At 46.8% G+C, this 20950-nt stretch overlaps 3 protein-coding genes across 4 annotated transcripts; all 3 read left to right on the top strand.

The window, feature by feature from the left end:
- Positions 1-1232: 1232 nt before the first annotated feature.
- Positions 1233-2762, top strand: GJA9 (gap junction protein alpha 9; the record flags this gene model as incomplete). Its single annotated transcript, XM_080357719.1, has 1 exon — positions 1233-2762. The coding sequence occupies one exon, from the start codon at positions 1233-1235 to the stop codon at positions 2760-2762; it is 1530 nt and encodes a 509-aa protein (XP_080213845.1).
- A 1976-nt stretch (positions 2763-4738) lies between these two features.
- Positions 4739-7668, top strand: MYCBP (MYC binding protein). The gene is made up of 5 exons (XM_080357681.1): positions 4739-4807; positions 5006-5078; positions 6193-6241; positions 6657-6786; positions 7570-7668. Exons 1-5 carry the CDS (start codon positions 4793-4795, stop codon positions 7612-7614), a joined length of 312 nt encoding a protein of 103 aa, XP_080213807.1. The 5' UTR covers positions 4739-4792; the 3' UTR covers positions 7615-7668.
- Positions 7669-8982: 1314 nt separating this feature from the next.
- RRAGC (Ras related GTP binding C) lies at positions 8983-16865 on the top strand. 2 transcript variants are annotated; one of them, XR_013923128.1, is made up of 8 exons: positions 8998-9255; positions 11044-11247; positions 12495-12694; positions 13563-13677; positions 14244-14386; positions 14476-14624; positions 14892-15203; positions 16189-16865. XR_013923128.1 is itself a non-coding variant. In XM_080357572.1 (7 exons), exons 1-7 carry the CDS (start codon positions 8998-9000, stop codon positions 15041-15043), a joined length of 1221 nt encoding a protein of 406 aa, XP_080213698.1. In that variant the 5' UTR covers positions 8983-8997; the 3' UTR covers positions 15044-16865. The 2 variants fall into 2 exon arrangements, 1 of the variants encoding a protein (XP_080213698.1); XM_080357572.1 differs by having other exon boundaries at positions 8983-9255; positions 14892-16865.
- Positions 16866-20950: the final 4085 nt, after the last annotated feature.

The following is a 20950-nucleotide window of genomic DNA, read 5'->3' as shown; positions in this document are numbered from 1 at the left end:
CGCGTCGCTGCTGTTTGTGCCTCCGGTTGTCCAGCCGACTATTGTGGGTCAGACAAATACAGTAGAAAATAGAAATCAATTGTACGCATTAAGTGCACATTATTGATGAGTAGGAATGAAAAGGGCTTGATCTCTGGAGAATATTTCCACGACTGAATGATTTCTGTGCTGGCTGACCCTGAGCTAAGGAAATAGAACAGGCGTTAAAGTTTGGGGGATGTTTTGCGGCAAACTAGTGAAAGGCACCGAGGTGGCTTTAGACCTAGAAGAGAAACGAGCATTCTTTCCTCACATCGCTTATTATTTTGTTCCTAAACGCTGAATGTTGGTTAGGACAGTTTATGTACATCTGCAAAATGTCTGCACTGAGGTAAAGAGCAGCGTCGGTGCTATAAAATCCTCATTTGTGCTCAAATTCACGTTCTCGCTCGACTTGTCCGGTGGCTGTTTGGCTGCTGTACCGTTTCACACGAGGTCACGCATCCCAGAACATCAGATGCGGATCATTCGAGGTCTGGGAAACGCCTGAGCCTGCTGCGGGCGCTGCTCTGCTGGGCCAGCACTCCAAGGGCGTTTGTGCCGCCCGCTGTGCGAGCGAAGATCAGCTGAAGGAATTTCCAGCTGCGGATTCTTCATTTCGAGCTTTCTAAATGCGGTTCTCTCGCTGCTCAGAGTCGAATGATGCTTGGAGCGGTAACAGACCGAACCACAGATCGATTTTCTCCTCGCTCCATCCCCAGCGAATATAAATTCAATGTGCAAAGCTCGTGCTCCATCACTTGTTCCTGTAGCAAAATAAACGGCTTAGAATGTGAAATTCACTCGGCCGGAGGGAAGATGGTGGGGGTTATAACTTCTTACCGGACACCACAGATCTTTAACTTTACACATTTTTGCAAAGAAAGGTAGGTTTTCATTTTAATTTGCTGTTTATTTTTAATTTATCTTTAAAAAATGTGCGACTTGCTTATTTATAAACTGATTTGCAGGAGTATTTTCATGTTTGGCAGGCTGCCTTAACAGCAGGTTTTCTCTATAGCCATCAATATTGCAGCCGTAAGACTGCAAATCCCATTTGATTTCTTAACACTCCTGCTTTACAGGTGAAAATTAATGCTATTTCCATAGAAAACACCACTGAAAAGGAATTTAAAGTCTTGTCCCACCAGCTTTTACAGTGTTTGATGCTTTTCTTCTCTCCTACATTTTAGTGTTAAGATGGCAGAATAATAATGGGAGACTGGAATTTCCTCGGAGGCATTTTAGAGGAGGTCCACATTCATTCCACCATTATTGGAAAGATTTGGTTAACTATCCTCTTCATATTTCGAATGCTGGTCCTCGGGGTGGCGACCGAAGATGTTTGGAACGATGAACAATCCGAATTTATATGCAACACTGAGCAACCCGGTTGCAGAAACGTGTGCTACGATGAGGCCTTTCCCATCTCCCTCATCAGATACTGGGTCTTGCAAGTTATATTCGTGTCCTCCCCTTCCCTGGTGTACATGGGTCATGCTTTATACCGGCTGCGAGCCCTGGAGAAGGAGAGGCAGAAAAAGAAAGCTCAGATAAGAGTGGAACTGGAAAGCACTGAGTTAGAAATGACCGAAAATCGGAAAAGGCTGGAGAGGGAGCTCCGGCAGTTAGACCAAAGGAAGCTGAACAAGGCGCCGCTGCGGGGGTCTCTGCTCTGCACCTACGTGGTGCACATCTTCACCAGGTCTGCCGTGGAGGTCGGGTTTATGATCGGCCAGTATCTTCTGTACGGCTTCCATCTGGATCCCCTGTACAAGTGTCAGAGAGACCCGTGTCCTAACACAGTCGACTGCTTCGTGTCTAGACCAACGGAAAAGACGGTGTTCATATTATTCATGCAATCGATAGCGACCGTGTCGTTGCTTTTAAATATCCTCGAAATTATCCACCTAGGATTCCGAAAAATTAAACTGGGACTCTGTGGGCACAATAAACACAAGGACGACCCTGACAATTCCTACGGAAACAAGCCCAAGAAATACTCGGTGATACCGCACTCGTCTTTGGGAATATCCACCACCTCGCAGAAAACGGTTCCTTCTGCGCTTAGCGGTTACACCTTCCTGATGGAAAAGCAAACTGATGCTGCCATCTACCCCGTTCTAAATTCTCCTCCCATGTTTCAGTCCGTGCAAAATAACCGTACGGAAAGCAGCAGCAACTACACGTGTCGCAATCAGGAATATAAATCGCCAAAGAAGAGGCCGGCTACAAATGCTTTAGACAATCAGACTCCAAATATTAGCACAAATAATAATGATGCCTTGCTTGGCAAACTCGATGCTCAAAAAGAAGCTGAAAGGAAACATTTCCCCGTTGGCGCTCAGAATGCGGACATCGCTTCCAGAGGCTTCGCTGAAGCGCCACCTCAAGCTTTGCTGCAGCCCGACACAGCGCAGCCCGTCACCGCTTTCAGAAGACAACACAGAATCGGTTCATCTCGGAGCTGCTCGGCGACGGCTGAGGGTGCAGGAGCTTCAGCTAATTCTCTTCCCAAGAACAGCAACCGAAGGCAGAGCAGCCTCGGCGCAAGCAAAGCCCAAAGCCACAGCGCTGACGCAAAGACCTGCAGCCCCCCAGCCACTCCGGAGTCCCCCGGGGAGGTGAGCTCGGGGTCCCACGAGAGCCGGAGCTGCGGGAGCCCCCGGCCGGCCCTGCCCCGGCGCCCGTCGCTCTCCAGCAACGCCAGCAGCAGACGGGCCCCCACCGACCTGCAGATATAGCGGGGGACGCCCGAATCGCGCCCATCGACGCTGGGGTCGTCGGAACGCCGCGCCACGAGCCCGCCCTGTGTGAGAGCATCGCCCAGCTGTAACCACCCGGCTCACATCCATGGGAAAGTTGTGTAGCGCGGTGAATATTAGCGGAGTAACGTTTGAACGGTCTCTTTGCTTCCGGTGTAATGAGAGGCAGCTTAGGGCTCGGCATGTAAACTTCCACACCGCCCTTTGGCTAAAAAGGGAAACGTACATTGAGTAAATCCACATATTAGGAAAAGTCAGGCGTAAAATCACAGCTGATGCTATTTAAACGGAAAAAGGAAAAAGCTAGAAAACAAACCTTACAGTCTAACAATATATTTTACAAATGTAAATGAAATTAAGCTAAAGATGGCACTGGCGCTCTCAGCGGAAATTAATTATCGGTAAACATGTTTTTGCTTAATCTCTCTAGGAATTCAAACAGGTATTTGATTGTTGGCTGAAAGCAGAACACCAGACATATCCCCCTGCTCCAGCTGGGCTGAACACAAGAGGAACAAACCATTTGATACATGTATCACTGATACTCTGGCTCCGCAGTGACTTTCCGCTTTCTTTTCAGTGTATCACCACTGGCTTCCCCGCAGAAAATCAGGGTGAACCTCTCATTGTACACTATCACCACTCAATCCACTATTGCGTTTTTAAAGCACCACGATTTAGAAACGAGCCGTGAGCTTTAAAAGTGAGATTTTGCATCACACTACTAAGCTAGCGAGTTTTTTTAATCAGAAAACACACCACTGCAATGTATAGATCAGAAATGCTGGGTTTCCCAAACCAGAAAGCTCACTATGGTAAGAAATAAATAATTTTAAAGAATGGTGGTACCTTGCTGCTTTCAGTGTCAAAAACCATATAAAAGGTATTTCAAAGTTTAAACTCACTCCTTTTCCGAACAATACGGGGTCTGTTTGTCTCTGCCCTGAATTCTAACATTACTCTAAGCATTATGGCCCTGTCCACATAAGAAATATGCATTAGTACTATTAAAACTACTCACTGGACACTTCTCTCCAGCAGCTGCTCTTGTCACCTCTAGTGTTGCTCTACATGTATCCAAACCCACATAATTCTGCTGACACTGTAAAATTTAACATTGTTTCATACACAGGAACTTATATAAATGTATAGCATGATTTAGCTGAATTAATACTGCTACTGTGGCTTGAGACATACGTTTCTGTGGGCGATAACTGCGCTAATGCATGTTTTGTATCTAAAGTCTCTGCAATAAAAAGCCTGGGTTCACTGCACTCTGCTCCCACTGTCTAAATAAGAGAAAATCAGCATTTCGATGGCCACAAATGTGCATTTCTGTCGGTTCAGGACAGGTTACAAAATAATCCATTTTTCTGTGGGTTTTTAATAACTTTGTGTGCGTGGGCACAGGTCAAACATTCTGTTTTGTCACTTGCCAGCCAAAAGGTGGAACTTGATCCCAGTGAGAACCAAAGACATTGCAGAAGTGTAGAAAACAGACCCCAGCATCGCAGGTGAAGGTGAATTGGTTGGTTCTGGGTTTAATTGTTGTAATAAGGTTTTATCAGTAGATACCGCAGCGCTTCACAAAAATAAGCTGGTATAACCGCTTCCATTTCTTAAAAGGGGCCGAGGCGAGAGGCGTTTTTCGGGAGGCGAAGCTTTCCCGCCGTGGCTCCCGGGCCCGCCGGCTGCGGCCGCCGCTCGGGCCGGTGCGGCGGTTGGGCGATCGTTCCCCCAGGGCCGGCACAGGTGCGTCCCGGAACCGCCGGGCCCGGAACGCGCTTCCGTACCTGGCGAGGAGTGCGGGGCAGAGCGGGACAACGCGGGACAGCGGGCACGGCTGCCCGGGGAAGGGAGCGCGGCGGCGGGGCCAACGGGGCCGGCGGAACAAGCCGAGGCCCAGGCCGGGGCGTGGCCGCGCTGCCGTCGCCATGGTAACGGCGGCAAGCGCTCGCGCCGTACAAGTGCAGCGCGCAGGCGCGGGGCGGTGCGGGCGCGGGGCGTTGATGGCGCATTACAAGGTAGGAGGGAGGGAGCCGGAGCGGGGCTGGTGCGGCTCCACCGAGCCGGCTGCGCGGAGGGGCCGGCCCGGGACCGGCACCGGTGCGGCCCTTCGTGCCGCCGCGGCGGAGAGGGGGGGGTGGCCCGGTCCGACGAGCCGGCTCCGTTAGCCGAGGGGGAGGCGCCGCCGATCTGACCGTGTGGGCGTCCTCCCTCAGGCCGCGGACTCCAAGCGGGAGCAGTTCCGCCGGTACCTGGAGAAGTCGGGGGTGCTGGACACGCTCACCAAGGGTAAGTCCCCGCCTTGCGTCCTGCCGCCCGGGGGACCCGCGGCGCGTTTCTGCGGGCGGGGGCCGCTCCCCTCGGGTCACCCTCGGGCTGTCCCGGCGCTGTCCGGCGGCCCCGCGCCCGGGGAGCCGCTCGCCCGTTCTCCTCCGTCTGCGCGGCGGCCGAGCGCTCCCGGGAAGCTCGGAGCGGCGGTTGGAATGGAGACCGAGCCGGGCGCGGGGGGGAGGACAGAGCTGAGCCCCCCGTGAGAACAAGGTCCCCCCCGGGAACGCGGCTCCGAGTCTCGTTCCTGGCGTGTGGGGCAGGAATGGTTGAGACACGTGAGAACGGGGAAACGGTTCCTCTCCCGTAGAGTTCAGCTGCTCACGCTGAAACAAGTTCAAACTAAAAGAATATAATTCAATTTACAATTTAGTTTGATTAACTTATTCTGCGGTATCTAAGTATTTGTGAAAACTGATGTCTTCTATAGCCATGTGTGCCCCTGTGAGCAGGGGAGGTGGTTACATTTGGGAACTGAGTCCATGAGTTTGCCAGACACGGAGCTGGTGTTTGCACGGCCGGCTTTGCTGGAGCTGCCGGGGTACTGCTGCTTGTGCCTGGGCTTTAGGGTGCTCTGCTGGAGCCCCCAGCCATAAAGATGATCAGTATCACCTGCTGTCGTGGTGGCCATTTAGTTTTATAACTGTAGGTGTTCAGTGGAGGTTTTGTTTTTATGCTCAAACTGATAGAAGCGCTGATGTTGTCCTGTGGTACTTTAAGTATAAGCAATGGCTCTCAAACTCTCAAAAAAGTTAGTATTTCAGCTTTTCTCATGGAAGCCAATACTAGGGTTGTATGTGGAATAAGCAAGAGTTGTCTAAGCTGCTTTGTGTTCTGTGGTAGAACAGCCAAAGATGGTGGTTAGGTGATCAACAAAACTCCCGTCAGCTGTTAGCGGGTGGGATGCTCTGTTCCCTCCTGTATCACCTGCTCTTTATGTTGAAGTACAGAGGTGAAAATCTTGTCAAGCAGAAAAACGTTCTATAAAAACGGCATGCAACTCTGACTGTGGTGCGTTTTAAAAACATAGAGTTCTGTGAACTTCTTGCAATCTTTGACTATTTTCTGTTTGCAGTGCTGGTAGCCTTGTATGAGGAGCCAGAGAAACCAAATAGTGCACTGGAGTATCCTTTTTCTCTTCTGGGAATTGTTTCTAGAACCACTTCAGACTCGTGGGTGAACTGGAGAGGCTCGTTTAGAAGACTCGCACTGAGAACATGGCTTTTATATACGTATTTTAGCTAATAATTGCATTCTTACAAGAAGAAAAGGGTATAGTAAAACACGAGAATTTGTCCTGTGCGTACCGATGCCTTGGTGTGGGCTTTGTCTTGTTTTTCTAGGAATGTACTAACGATCTTGAAAAGCTTTCTGACTTTTGTAACTTCATCCTGTAGGATGAAAAGCACTGTAGTAATCTTACAGTGATTTAATGCCATTTCGGTCGCGTGTATTGCAGCGCTAACCTCATCGTAAGCGTTAAAACTAAACCGCGGTTGTGCTGTGTAGCTGGAGGAATACTTAACAGGCAAATATCAGCTTTCTGAAGCAGCACCTGGGAGCTTCAACTCCTGAGAATCCAGAAATAGAGGCACTTCGCTTGGAGGTGACAGAGATGAAAGAAAAATACGAAGCCGTGTTGGAAGAAAATAAAAAACTGAAAACCAAGGTAAAAGTCCGCTTAACGTTCCGCGGTAGGTCCGTATTACACAACAAGAAGAATGCTTTAATGCTTAGAATACGGTTGACTTTCATTATAGTGACTGATAAACGTTAGTGCATTGCTGAGCCTCGTGGATGGGGAGCGCTGACAGAATTCATTGTAGTAAAGGTTCCTTTTTTGTTGATGAGACACTTCTTATATTCTATAACATAGACCAGTATTCTAAACTAGGGATTTTATTAATTTAGTGCAAGTATATATTAGTGAGGCTGATCCATGTGTTCATTCGGTCCTGTCTGGATGCGTTTAAGTTGCTTGATATTATGTATCTTAGGCTTCCAGAAGTGCTTTGAAAAAGATAAAAGCTCTCTCCTATAAAGGCTTTCAGAAGGCAAACTGAAGGAGGAATATTGTATATTAGTTTGTGTGACTTGGCACAGCCCCGTGTGTAGCCGGACGTTACCGGGGGAGGCACTCGCATCCCCATGGATCAGGAGCTTGCACTTTTTGGCTAAAATGACCCTGACGCTCCTCTTAAAGCTTGAAAGTGCATCTAAAAAGCCCCCCTTGTTATAGCTGCGTGATTATACAACAAGACAAATGGATGTTTTGAGGGAAGGGTTATTTTGTTGCCAGACTTGAAAATGGACCTGCACAAATATCAGTGATGGATTAAAACGCTCAAAGTAGATGGAATACTTCCAGACCAAATGTTTTCATGCGTTTCTTAATGTAGAAAGTGTCTCTGAAATGTTGCAGCTAACTAAATTCCTCTCTTTAAATCCACAGCTGGCTCAGTATGAACCACCTCAAGACGAGAAGCTTGGTGAATAACAGTAGTTTCTCCTTTAATGCCTTCACTTAATAAAGGGCTTCCTGAGAACCACAGTCTTTTTCTTTGTGTGTATGTGAACTGTGCATGTTTAATTTGTTACTCATCTTAAAGAAAAAAGGCAGTATTGTGAGTGTATAGCTATTTTTGTGCAGCTGCAGCAGCAACTGATGAGTTTAAACATACTGGCCAACTTGCTTTCTGTGTTTAAGAAAAGGTGCTGGTCATGATTAACTTGCAGATAACTGTGCCTGCCAACTTGGAATATTTCACACCCGGGTCAATGTTCCTGCGAAGCTACTGATCTCTGTCTTGCTTTTAACTGTAAGGGGTGACGTGACACAGAGGGACCCACTGTAAACTGAAGCAGGACCCCCAGGGTGTGTTCCAAGTTGGTACTTGGCACTGTTAGGCTTCTGTTGGAACTGTCTGCTCAGGGGGACGCAAAAGGAGTGAGTAGAGTGGTGTTAAGTGATGGGCGTAGCACGATGTTGGAGATGCAGAACAACCTGTACTTTGACTCTTTAATTTGTATGTGCTGTACCTATTCCCACACAGTTCATGTGTCTGATCCTGTTTCAGAAACTAGACCTATTGTTGATCTGAAGAGACCAGAAGAGAGCAAAGTGAGCAGAAAATACTGTGTTAAATCTTTAAAACAACAAAAAAACCTCAGAAAAACCTGGAGGGGGACACCACAAATGTACCAAAACCAACCAACAAATGGAAATGCTCCACCCTCTGCAACAGAGAAGCAAGCTCGCTTCTGAGTTAGAATGTATAGCTAGGGTTAAATTGCAGTATGTAGAAATAAGGAGAGTGTAATGCTGTAGAAAATGCATTGTACATTGCACTATGAGTGGAGGACGACAGGGACAAACGCTGTTTGGGACGAGTCGTGCTGAAGAGCCAGCGCCAGGTGCGGTGCTGAGCTGTGTCACCAGGACTCACGGGGGGGGCGTTGGGTGGGAGGGCGCTTCTCATAACTCTTCTCTGAAAACAGTTTGGTCTTCGGAGCCTTAAATTAGGATTATAATGGAATAAGTCTTTGCTAAAGCTTCCACTGAGCTGCCTGCCTGTAGCAATGATGCCCGTAGCAAACCGAGGCCCCTCTGACGGACGCGAGGGACCCGGTTTCACGGGTGACAATCGCTCGGGACGGGCGGGTCCGGCCTGGCCCCGCCCCTCCGGCTCACGTGCGGCGGCGCCGTCAGGTGACTCGTGTCGTCTGACCGGAGCCACACTACCCCGCTGCCGCCCTCAGCCAATCAGCGCCGCGGAGCTCGGCGCCAGCCAATCCGGGGCGGGCTGTGTGCTGTCGGGCTGCGTTGGCCGCGCAGCAGGAGGCCCGGGACGGGCGCTGGCGGCGGCGGGCGCGGGCGGACATGGCGCTGCAGTTCGGCGGGGCGGGCGCAGCGGGCACGGCCGAGGAGCCGGCGTTGGTGGGGAGCAGCTTCGGGGCTGCGGACTCGTTCCCCAAGGACTTCGGCTACGGGGAGGAAGAGGAGGAGGCGGAGCTGGAGGGAGGCCCAGGGCCCGGCGGCGGCGCGGGCGGGCCGGGCGGCGGCGCGGGCGGGGCGGACTCCAAGCCGCGGATCCTGCTCATGGGGCTGCGGCGCAGCGGCAAGTCCTCGATCCAGAAGGTGAGGGGCAGCCGGCGGCTCCCGCCCCGCCTGCCGCGCCGCCTCCAGCGCTGAGCTCGCTCTCCTTTCCGTGTTCCCGTGGGGGCAATTTCTGCTTTTAAATGTGGGCGAAGTTGGAGCGATGGGAGGCTCCTGCTTAAAGACACTTCCCAGAACGGACTCCGAGAGGAAGGTTGTGTAGTGTAGGTTGTAGCCTTTGTAGTTCTTCACTTTAACACTTCAAAAATAAAAGGTGAAGGTACTGGTGTGAAATTTATCATGAGGTGTTTTCTCATGGATGTGGAAGTGGGGCAGGTATGTGATGCCCAACCGGCGTGTGGGGCTGGAGAAGACTTGAGCTGTTCTGCCTTTTGATCCTTTGAAAGACGCTTCTGCTTTTCTGTGAGCAGAAAGGCAGCTTCTGGTTTCCTTTAGTATGACCAGGCAGTCAAAGAGGAAGTGAAACTGTTTTGGTGCTGTAGCTTTGTTGGTAGCTTCATGAAGTTGCTGGTGTTTCCTAATAAAAATAAGACAAAACTGACTATTTTCACTTGTTATGTAGCTCAAGGGAAGTGTAGCGCTAAGAATCATCCTTGTTCCTACGTGCAAGTTTTGTATTTGCGGTCCCCGTCTAGAGTTAGGGCCCTCAAACTTTCTTCAAATGCAAGTGCAGAATCCTCCAGAGGTCCTGGGGAGATTCCGGTTGGACACAAGAGGGAAAATTTTGCCAATGAGAACAATCAACCATTGGAACAATCTCCCTGGGGAAGTGGTGGATCCCCCAACATTGGACACATTGAAGATTGAGCTGCACAGGGTGCTGGGCCAGCTTGTCTAGACCAGGCTTTTGCTCTTGCTGTCGCTTTATAGATGTAGCTTTTGGACTATTTTAATGACCAAGGTTAGTAGTATCAGTTCTCTGAGGACCCATTCAAGTAGTTGTACAGGAAAGGAACAGTGCGATCTTGAGTATGCAATAAGAGGACATAACATTTATCTTGTGCTGATGTGGCTTGGGAATTAGAAGCTGTGGTTCTGTTACCTGGGAGCTCGTTGCGCTGCTGCCTGAGCGAACTAGCTGTGGTAATAATTGGAGGTGCTCTTGGAGTATCAGGAAGTTTCTCTTCAACAGCGTCTCTGCAGAAACTATTTGTTTTCTCCTTTTGGACAATTGGATTTTCCATGCTGGCATAACCTGAACGTTCAGTAGCAGATTGAGTGGTGGCTGGGACAACCCGGTGAAGGGCTCTTCCTTTTGGGTCACTGTGAAGATTCTTATAAGAGTTTTGGCTTTGATGGTTGTTTCCCTTCTGAGGAGAAGGATGTAGATTGCTCAGTTATTCATGTTTGTAGACAAAGTGTCAAAGAAAGTGAAGCTATCTTAGGTTGGTTACTTTCTCCGCAACTTGCAATTCTTGCCTTAGATTTTCTCCTTGCAGTCTGTAGGTGTTGCTACAATGTACCCGATAAGGTGTCTTGCGGTGGCAGGTTGTATTTGATCATTAGACCTTGAGATGTTGTGGCAGTCATATTTGTCACTGGTTGGGATTACTGTTTGGTCATCTGGGAAATGTTACTTTTTACACTGTTACTGTAGTTTAGGAACAGGTTGATTATATCATGTCATAACACTTGGCAGCAGACTAAAAGTGAAGTTGCCTTTAGGAATTTCTCAGGAGCTTGCAGTTGTTTAATTAGCACAGTGACTTTATACCGGAATAGAATGGACAAACCTATTTGTAAGATTCAAGTCACAGAATTTTTACCTGTGTCTTCTAATAAAGACTATTATTTGTGTTCTTCTAACAGGTGGTGTTTCACAAAATGTCTCCCAATGAGACTCTGTTCTTGGAAAGTACCAACAAGATCTACAAAGATGATATTTCCAACAGCTCGTTTGTGAATTTCCAGATATGGGATTTTCCTGGACAGATGGACTTTTTTGATCCAACATTTGATTATGAGATGATCTTCAGAGGAACAGGTGCTCTAATATATGTTATTGATGCCCAGGTAAATACAAATCACTAAGAATCACACAGAATCACAGAGTGTCAGGAATTGGAAGGGACCTGGAAAGCTGATCCAGTGCAATCCCCCCATGGAGCAGGAACACCCAGATGAGGTTACACAGGAAGGTGTCCAGGCGGGTTGGAATGTCTGCACAGAAGGAGACTCCACAACCCCCCTGGGCAGCCTGGGCCAGGCTCTGACACCCTCACCACAGAGAAGTTTCTTCTGAAATTTAAGTGGAACCTTTTGTGTTCCAGTTTGAACCCATTGCCCCTTGTCCTATCACTGGTTGTCACCGAGAAGAGCCTGGCTCCATCCTCCTGACACTGCCCTTTTAGATACCTGTAAACATGAATGAGTCCCCCCTCAGTGTCCTCTTGTCCAGCTCCAGAGCCCCAGCTCCCTCAGCCTTTCCTCACACGGGAGATGCTCCACTCCCTTCAGCATCCTGGTGGCTGTGCTGGACTCTCTGCAGCAGTTCCCTGTCCTGCTGGAACTGAGGGGCCACAACTGGACACAAGATTCCAGGTGTGGTCTCCCCAGGGCAGAGCAGAGGGGCAGGAGAACCTCTCTGACCTACTGACCACCCCCTTCTAACCCACCCCAGGTCCCATTGGCTTCCTGGCCACAAGGGCCCAGTGCTGGCTCATGGTCACCCTGCTGTCCCCAGGACCCCCAGGTCCCTTTCCCCTACGCTGCTCTCTAATAGGTCATTCCCCAACTTATACTGGAAGCTGGGGTTGTTCCTGCCCAGATTCAAGACTCTGCACTTGCCCTTGTTATATTGCATTCAATTTTTCCCTGCCCAACTCCCCAGCCTGTCCAGGTCTCTGGATGGCAGCCATGTGCCAAGCAAAAAGAAAATCATAAGGAAGTTGTCATTTTGCTTGACACATGAGAGGAATGATCAAGAAGCTAATGACATATATTTTTAGATAAGCTTGTAAAACATGTGTTGTGTATCAAAGGATGCATTGGCAACCTCACTTCTGGTGCGTGATTTTGGTTTTGTGAAGTGACTGGAATGTGTGTTCCTGCTCGAGTGGAAAGGGGCGAGTGCCCTGAACTGACCTTTTCTGCAATAATATGAGAACCTGCTTGTGCTAGATGCTCTGAATTATCCCTCCTTTCTCTTCTCCCATACTCCTCTCTGGTTACAGAAGTGAAGTTCTTTTGTCCTTGTGCAGAATGGAGTAGTTGTCATAGATAAACCCTTGTCCTTCATTCCTGCCAAAACTGATTTACAGGATGACTACATGGAAGCTTTAACAAGACTCCACATTACCGTTTCAAAAGCCTACAAGGTCAACCCAGAAATGAACTTTGAAGTTTTTATTCATAAAGTTGATGGATTATCGGATGACCATAAAATAGAAACTCAGAGGGATATTCATCAGAGGGCTAATGATGACCTTACGGATGCTGGGCTCGAAAAACTTCACCTTAGGTGAGTTAAAGATTCTGGCATGTGATTCTACGGTTGCTGGTATCCATAGTGTCTTTATCCAGGTGTCTTTTACAGACACCTTTAAAACGAGCTATCTTTGCTCTGGTTTTACTGCTATTTTGAGTCTTGTGAAGCCTTTAAGTATTGCCAGTATCTCTCAGTGTTAGTGTGAACCAAGTGGAAGGCAGGAACAGGACTGGAAATCTAGTCATAGAATCACAGAATAGTCTGGGTTGGAGGGACCTTCCCAGCTCCCCCAGTGCCCCCCCTGCCATGAGCAGGGACGTCTTCACCCACTCAGGTTGCTCAGAGCCCCGTCCAGCCTGGCCTTAAAAGTTTACAGGGATGAGGCATCTACCAGCTCTCTGCGCAACTTGTTCCAGTGTTTTACCACCCTCACTGTAAAATAAAACAGACCAAAACCAAACGTCTTCCTCATGTCCAGCCTGAATATCCCCTCTTGTAGTTTAAAACCATCACCCCTTGTCCTGTCGCAACAGGCCCTGCTCAAAAGTCTGTCCCCATCCCTCTTATCGGCCCCTTTTAAGTCCAGAAAGGCTGCAATAAGGTCTGCCCGGAGAGACCTTTGTGCTGAACGTTCTGTAAGCTGTGTTGTGAAAGCAGGCTCGCATTTTTCTCTCTGCTCTCCCGTCTCCCGGGGCTGGGGGGAGTCTGGTTCGCGTTTACTCCAGTTGCTCAGGAATCAGATTCTTGGTGCAGTGGACAGGCGTATTTGTGATAAAGGCATCTCAGCTAAACCATCAGGCCTGAATGTTAGAAAGCATAGCTTTAACATTTATGTTGCAATTCTGAAATACTCTTGAATCTTTGTTCTCTTTTCTTCCTTTTCCCTCCATCCTCATCTCAGCTTTTATTTGACCAGTATCTATGACCATTCAATATTTGAAGCCTTCAGTAAAGTGGTCCAGAAGCTCATTCCGCAACTGCCAACGCTGGAAAATCTATTAAATATCTTTATATCAGTAAGTGCTAATCTAATACAACTTTGAGTGAAATACACGGAACGGTAAAGCGAGTCCATCTGCCAATGAGCGCTGGCCAGGTGTGCCCTCGGGAGGGCCAGGTGGCTCTTGTGTTGGTGCACTCTGCTGGCCTGGTTGTCCTCGTTAGAAGCTCTTTACCACAGCTAAATTGTACTGGTGCGTGCTTTGTGAGTCTCTAAATACTGACAAAGTGTAGTTGGGCTGGTTATAACTGTTGATACCGAATTTTTCTGCTAGCACAACATACTGATTAGTCTGCTAAGGCGTTTAGTCTAATGTAGTTGTACTGGCAAGAGACTTTTCACAATACGAACTTGGCCTCGAACTAAATTGTCTGCTTCATGTGGCCTGTGAGACTTTTGCCCTGATTTTTTTAGCATTTGCATTACTTACAGAATTTGTAACATAGAAATATGCTGCTGTATACTTTAAGTCCAATAAAATATCACCCTAGAGACAAGGCTGGAGTAGTGTATGAATTCTACTTGAGATTTTTTAAATGCAGTTATTTTAAAAATTCATCCAAATTCTTTCTCTTCCCGAAGAATTCAGGCATTGAAAAGGCTTTTCTCTTCGATGTAGTCAGCAAAATCTACATTGCAACAGACAGTTCCCCTGTGGACATGCAGTCATATGAGTTGTGCTGTGACATGATTGATGTAGTGATAGATGTCTCCTGTATATACGGGTAAGTGATGAACACTGCATTTCACAGGTATTGAAATGACCTCTGCATGCCTGCTTGATTATATCTGGGGTTAACTCATACTTTTTTAGGTTAAAGGAAGATGGCACTGGAAGTGCTTATGATAAAGAGTCAATGGCAATTATCAAGCTCAATAACACAACGGTCCTGTACTTAAAAGAAGTAACAAAGTTTTTGGCATTAGTTTGCATTCTTAGAGAAGAGAGTTTTGAGCGCAAAGGTAAGGGATTTCCCCCATTGAACGGCTTTTATCTAATGTTTTTTATCAACTATAAAATATTAATAGGACTTTACAAGTCACCTCGATTTTTGTGTAACTAAATCTAAATGTTGTTAAATCATCTGAATCCAAATTCGTACTAAAATAAGTAGCAAAATAGCTGTTGGTTAAGTAAAGCATTTTATATTTGTTTTGAAGCTCTGTCGATTATGTAAATGTGCCAAGCTGATCACAGTTTTTCCTCTTCCTTCCCTCTCCTCTTGACAGGTCTGATAGACTACAATTTTCATTGCTTCCGCAAAGCCATTCATGAAGTCTTTGAAGTAGGTGTTGCCTCCCACAGAATATGCAACCATCAACCAAGCGCCTCAAATATGAAAGCAGTGACTCACAATGGCACACCCAGGAATGCAGTCTAGAGAACTAAGGACGTTGGACAGACTTGTCAGCTCTTCACTCTCAAGTTTTCTGGAACAAAAGAGGGGTAATCTGAAAGCCTGAAGGATGTTTTCACCGGAGAAGAGCGGCGCTAACTGGGGAACAGCAGCTTGTAACTCGCGTCGGACAACTGGAACTACTGTAAGAATACGTTGAGGCCAGTGGAGTTAGAAATGCCGGTTTGAAACCAGCTTTATTACATGTGCAGTGGTTTTTCAGTTTGGAGTCCTGTTTTAATTGTCTGTCTCTGACTGATTGCCCAGTCAAAACCTACAAATTATTGAGATGAGTTGTGCGTGAAACACTGAATAGTCACTTGCTCAACTTTTTTTTTTTAATTAATCTGTAGACTATCCACTTTTGTTTAAGTTTACCCTTTTGTAATTAAAAAAAGTTATTGTTCAGGCTTGTGAAACTCAGGCTTTTTGTTTGGTGAGGCTGGTCTCACAAATCATTCCATAAAGTAGTTCTTGCCCTTGCTGGTGTGCTCAGAGTATTCTTGTGAATTCTGTACTTATTAAGTGGATGGAAGGTAGAGCTCTGTTCTAGTGATCCTAAGTTTGTTCGGAGAGCTGACCTGGAGCTTCATTTTAAGATTGTGATACTTTGCTTTCAGACCATGCTTCTCGGTATGCCCCCTTTGACCAAAGGGAAGCGTTAAAACCAGAAATAAACTCCCTGCTCTCTTTTGCAAAAATGTGGATGTCATAAATCTGTGATTAATCCTATTTACAACACAACCGCATGGCTAACTAAACTCAAATGCCTGCCATCTCTTGGAATAAAGCAACCAACCACTCTCAGCTCTTCCCAAGTGAAGAAATGGCGAAGTAACTGACTTCTGATGGTGGATCTCCCTCTGCCCTCTAGCTGATAATCAAGACAGATCCCAGGAAAATGTCTGAGGATGTTATCCTTGCATGGCAATTAAATATCAGCGTGCCACAACCTACTAATAATACTGGATATTGAAAGTGCATTGATTCTCTACTGTGGCAAACACCTTGTTTGTCACCATGCAATCTGAATAGAATAGTGTTTTCTGATTTTTGTGAATTCTGGCTTTCATACTATGGGAAGTATATATGAATTGTTTTAATCTAATTTATTGGTATTATTACTGCAGATGTCATACTGTACATTGGCCTTGCTATGCAGCAAGCTCAGCTACTGGCCTGTAAAGATCTCGCCTCTTTTTACCCGTCCCTGTGCGTGTTCTGAAGCCACTGGACCAACGGACTATACAAGCAGCACTATAAAAGTTTCTGCAAGAAGATCTGTAACTGCAAGCGATCCCTGCGACTGATGTATTTATGTGGTCAGAAATAACCATGGGGTTGCTTCTTTGCTTTTAGAATGGATTTTCATTGAACCTATGTAAAAATGAATATACATGCATTAACATTAGGGTGTATGCACATACCGTATAAATGTTTTTCCTTTGTTTTGAAGATGTTGTATGATGCTAAATAGATAAAGGTTCTGCTGTTCTACAGTTAGCAGGAGACTTGGGAATTCAAGCGCTCTGGTTCAGTTTTCTTAATAACAGATGCGTTTCTGAATGCAGGCTGAGCTGCTGTGTCGTAACGGAGCTGCAGGGTGTTTTAAGGAATCGCTGTGGGTTTGTAAGGTTGGGCTTGGAGCTGCAAGTCTGTCGCACTGTGGTCGTACTCGAGCTGGGAGGAGAAGGAGTCGGCCAGGTCACGGCAAGGAAGGTCATTCCCATCTGTGCAGTGAGTTTTCCATGTCCTGAGTACACGCGTATGTTCCTGTCTTTGTCTTCACTCTTTACATGATTTTGTGTTAATAAAATGGAAAAAGGTCAAACTCTTAACGCTATTGTTTCTGTTGGAGGGTGAGGCACTTCAGCAAAAGTCCTAAAAGTCGCTGCGGGGAGACATCCTGTTAGAGATAAGGCAAGATCAGAGTCTCTGCAATAAAAGAACCGAAATGGTAAAGGAGACCATCAGCTGCTGCTTCACCTTTCTGCTCCATTTCCCCCCCCTCTCTCCCTGAACCTGGACTGGCACAGATGCTCTGCTTCTAAGGAGAAAAAAAGGTGCAGACAGGGGAGGGTGTGGGGGAAAAGGCGACCAGGCTGCAGGGAGAAGGAATAAAATCTCTTTCTGTTGGAAACTAAGGCAGCACCTCCAAGATCCCTGTCAAAGTTTCAAGGTGTCTGCGTGGGGCTGTGCGGGGTCTTGTCCCTCAGCAGCAGGAACGGCCCCGTGTGAGGAGAGTCCCGGTGTGAGGGGAGTGCCCGTCGTGAGGAGGGTCCCGGTGTGAGGAGAGTCCAGGTGTGAGGCGCGTCCCGGTGTGAGGGGAGTCCCCGTCGTGAGGAGGGTCCCGGTGTGAGGCGGGAGCGCGGTCTTGCCCCGCGGTGTGGCTGCCCCGGCCAGCAGGGGTCGCTCGGATGGCGCCAAAGGCACCTGTTGGTTCGGCTGTTTCCGGCCGCGTTCGTTACTTTCCGGGAGCCGCCCTCGCGCCGTCACGCACGTGACGGGCGGGAAGCGCGCGCGCCGCCGCAGTCCAGAACGTTCGAGCGCCCTCAGGAGCGGCCGCGTTCCTCCTTTACCAAAGATTTTCCAGACCCTTTAGTGTAGAATATCGTGGCGTTTTTTTGTTTGTTGTTTTTTCCCGCGATAGGTGGCACTCTTGTAACACATCTACAAGGAGACTTTTAAAAATGTTTCCTTTCCCGAAGCCACGTTTTTAACTTTCTGTCTCAAGGCGGCTTCACTTGGGACGAACAGCCGCTCGGTTGCTGCTGCGTCGCAGGCGAGTTCGGAGCCGTTTGTGCTTTTTCCTCGAAGACTGAGGAACCTTTTCGAACAGAACAGCCAAGGAAGACCGTCGTCTGTAAACTCTCGTCAAGTTCTATCTCGGGTAAACCATATTCTTTTTATTTGCTTTATGTCTCCCCGTCTTCCCGGTGCGGTGCACATTAAGTTAAGAAAACAAACAGAAACCACACCACCAAACAACAGAAGAAACCCTAAAATAGTCCTGTTTAAAATGAAATAATTATTTTTAAAAATAATAATAACAAGCAACCTCTGTGTTTCTCTAGTCACCCAAGTACAAGGTGTATACCCTTTATCTGACTGCTCAAGGCATGACTACAGCAACCTTCCATTAACTGATAGATCAGAACCCTACCTTTTATGGTTCCTGAGGGAGTTTAACTTCTTCCCATTAAAAATGAATAATAAAATTTAAAGCTTTCATCATAATGGGGTTAGGAGGAGATGTTTTGCTTTTTATAGCTATACCAATGATTGAAAAGCTGGTTGAAACCGTTGCAGAATTAGGGAAGAGGTCATCGTTAGAAGACCAGTGGAAAGAACCTTGTAAAGAGCACTCTTGGATTTAATTCAAAGATTGTTTCTTGCTGGTGCCGGTAAGCGGGTCATCCACTCTTCGTGTTGGATATGAGACAAAGGGAAGGTGTGGGATGCCTCGGGGTCATTGGAAATCCAGGTGAGATATTTCAGTGTGAACGGTCTGCTGCAGACTTTTTCCTAGGTAAGTACACAGTAAAATTAAAAGTTCCTCCATACCCCCCCCATTTCTGAGTGACAGCTCAAGATCTTTACTCCATATTGTGGAAATGACAAGAGATGTGAGAGAATTTTGTATGCGTTTGCCCCCGTATAATGAAACATATGCCAGGTACCTGTAACAGGCTTAAGAGAGGCCTGAAGTGATCACAGGGGACTTGCCATGTTAAGAACAATTATATCTCTGGTAGGGTAGAAAATAGGACAAACAAAAAGAGCATTGGTCCAGAGAGAGGGAGGAGCATTGCTGATTAATTATTTGTTCCCCCCCCAGTCTTCCCTCTGCCCAGTCTGAATCAAAACTCAAGAAAGAGTTTTATCTGTACTTTCTTCAAATGATAAAATGGTTCCTCTGCACATTTTCTTAATCTGTAACATCTGTTCCGAACCAGCTATGCTAATAGAACTGCATTCAGCTTTACCACTGCCAGGAACTGATCTGAATAAACAGTAAGAATTATCCAAAATCCTTTCCCACTGTAATGTTCAAATGAACCCAGTTCTCTGATGTATCAAGAAGTAGCTACTTACAAAGATGTTTCACTTGGAACTCCCACTTCTATGAGTTATTGTGAAGGTTTACAACTTACCAGTTATGAACTGCTATGGGCATTGTGGCCATCAATGCTGGTTTATGATACTGTAGTAAGGAAGCTCATTGCTGGTTTAGTTGCGTTTTTGTGCTGTGTTTTGTTCTGCACAGGGACCAGTTAGTACAGGAGAAGGAAATACAGTAATGTAGTAAAGAAGCTGGACAGAACTGACATTTTATCCCTAATTATGGACCAGTAAACGGGCCCAAGAGAGTTTGTTAGTGTCCAGGGACTGTTTCTACCAGGCACAAGATCAGAGCATCCCGACACGTAGGAGGCCAAGGAAGGGAGCCAGGAGACCTGTGTGGTTAAACAGGGAACTGCTGGGTGTGCTCAAGTGGAAGAGGAGAGTTTATAGATCGTGGAATGAGGGGCTGGCCACTTGGGGAGAATATAAGGCTGTTGTCAGAGAGTGTAGTGAGACAACTAGGAGAGCTAAGGCCTCCTTAGAATTAAAGCTGGTGAGAGGAGTCAAGGACAACAGGAAGAGCTTTTTCCAATACGTGACAGGTAAAACTAACAGCAGAGGCAGTGTAGGCCACTGATGAATGAGGTGGGTGCCCTGGTGACAGAAGATACAGAGAAGGCAGAGCTACTGAATGCCTTCTTTGTCTCTGCTCTGCTGGAGTCTGTCCTGAGGAGCCCCGGACTGCTGAGGCCCCAGAGGAAGGCAGGACAATGGGGAAGTAATGTAGATCCTTTTGCCTTAGATTCACATCTGTTTAGCCTGGGTATTTTCTGGCTTACAGTGAGTGAATTGGTCACTCAGTGTTCCCTTGTGATCTTGCCCTCTAGATGGCTGTCTTGTTCTCCTTTAAACAATCTATTACACAAAGAGAGTCTAGTAGAGCTGTAAGTGAGAAAGTTTATTTAAATAGTAATGTTTTTTGCATATTTGCAATGTACTTAAGCATTTATGAGCAAAAGTGGTGATATATGACTATATAATTGAAAACGTGCTGTGAACAACTGTGAGCTGATACATCTTCTGGTGCTGGGCAGGAGGAGAATAAATACTAGCTTGTTTCAGAGAATTGAAAATATTTCTTAATACATTTTTCATTTTATCAAAAAACTGCTAATTTTTCTGACCCTTAAAAACTGCTAACCCTTCTAATCCACCCCAGTGTTCTGAAGTACAGAAAGTGGGGTTTTCTCTGTAAGTGCCCTCCTTTTGACTGTAACACCAATATTGTGGTGTTTAGAAACAACTCTCCAGTTAATTGCTTTTAAAGACAGTTGTTAAGGGATAATAACTTATATGATTTAGCATTGATTAAAATAATTGCTTTCTGGAAAAGACTCGCTTGTCTAATAAGTTAATGCCTCAGAAGGGGAGATGTTAAGATCATTAAACATCTTTCTACTGTCATGAAGAAAGATGCCAGTTTCTGTAAGTGACAATTAGCACAGTCTGATAGTAGCTTTGCTTAGGAGGTGACTGGTTTAATCTGCCTCTCCTGCAAACCACAGGTCATAATGTGGTAGATAAGCAGTTACACTGACTCCGTGATTAAGGATGAATCATGTTTGAAAATCATGATGTAAAGCATTCAGTGATCTTATCAGTCATTCATAATAACTCCTGTGTCATGCAGAGTTTTTATGAAAAAGAGCAAAGTAATTGGTATCCGTCACATACACTTGTGTTAAGATCAGTTTCCATGACAGTGTTGCACTTTAATAGAGTCTGTCAACTTAGCTTAGCCTGTAATGGCTCACCGCACATCAATCT

This window comes from Nesoenas mayeri (genome assembly GCF_963082525.1).
Source record: "Nesoenas mayeri genome assembly, chromosome: 21".
In the NCBI taxonomy this organism is placed as follows: domain Eukaryota; kingdom Metazoa; phylum Chordata; class Aves; order Columbiformes; family Columbidae; genus Nesoenas; species Nesoenas mayeri.
The sequence above is the reverse complement of the archived record's forward strand: the minus strand, read 5'-3'. Positions and strand labels throughout refer to the sequence as shown.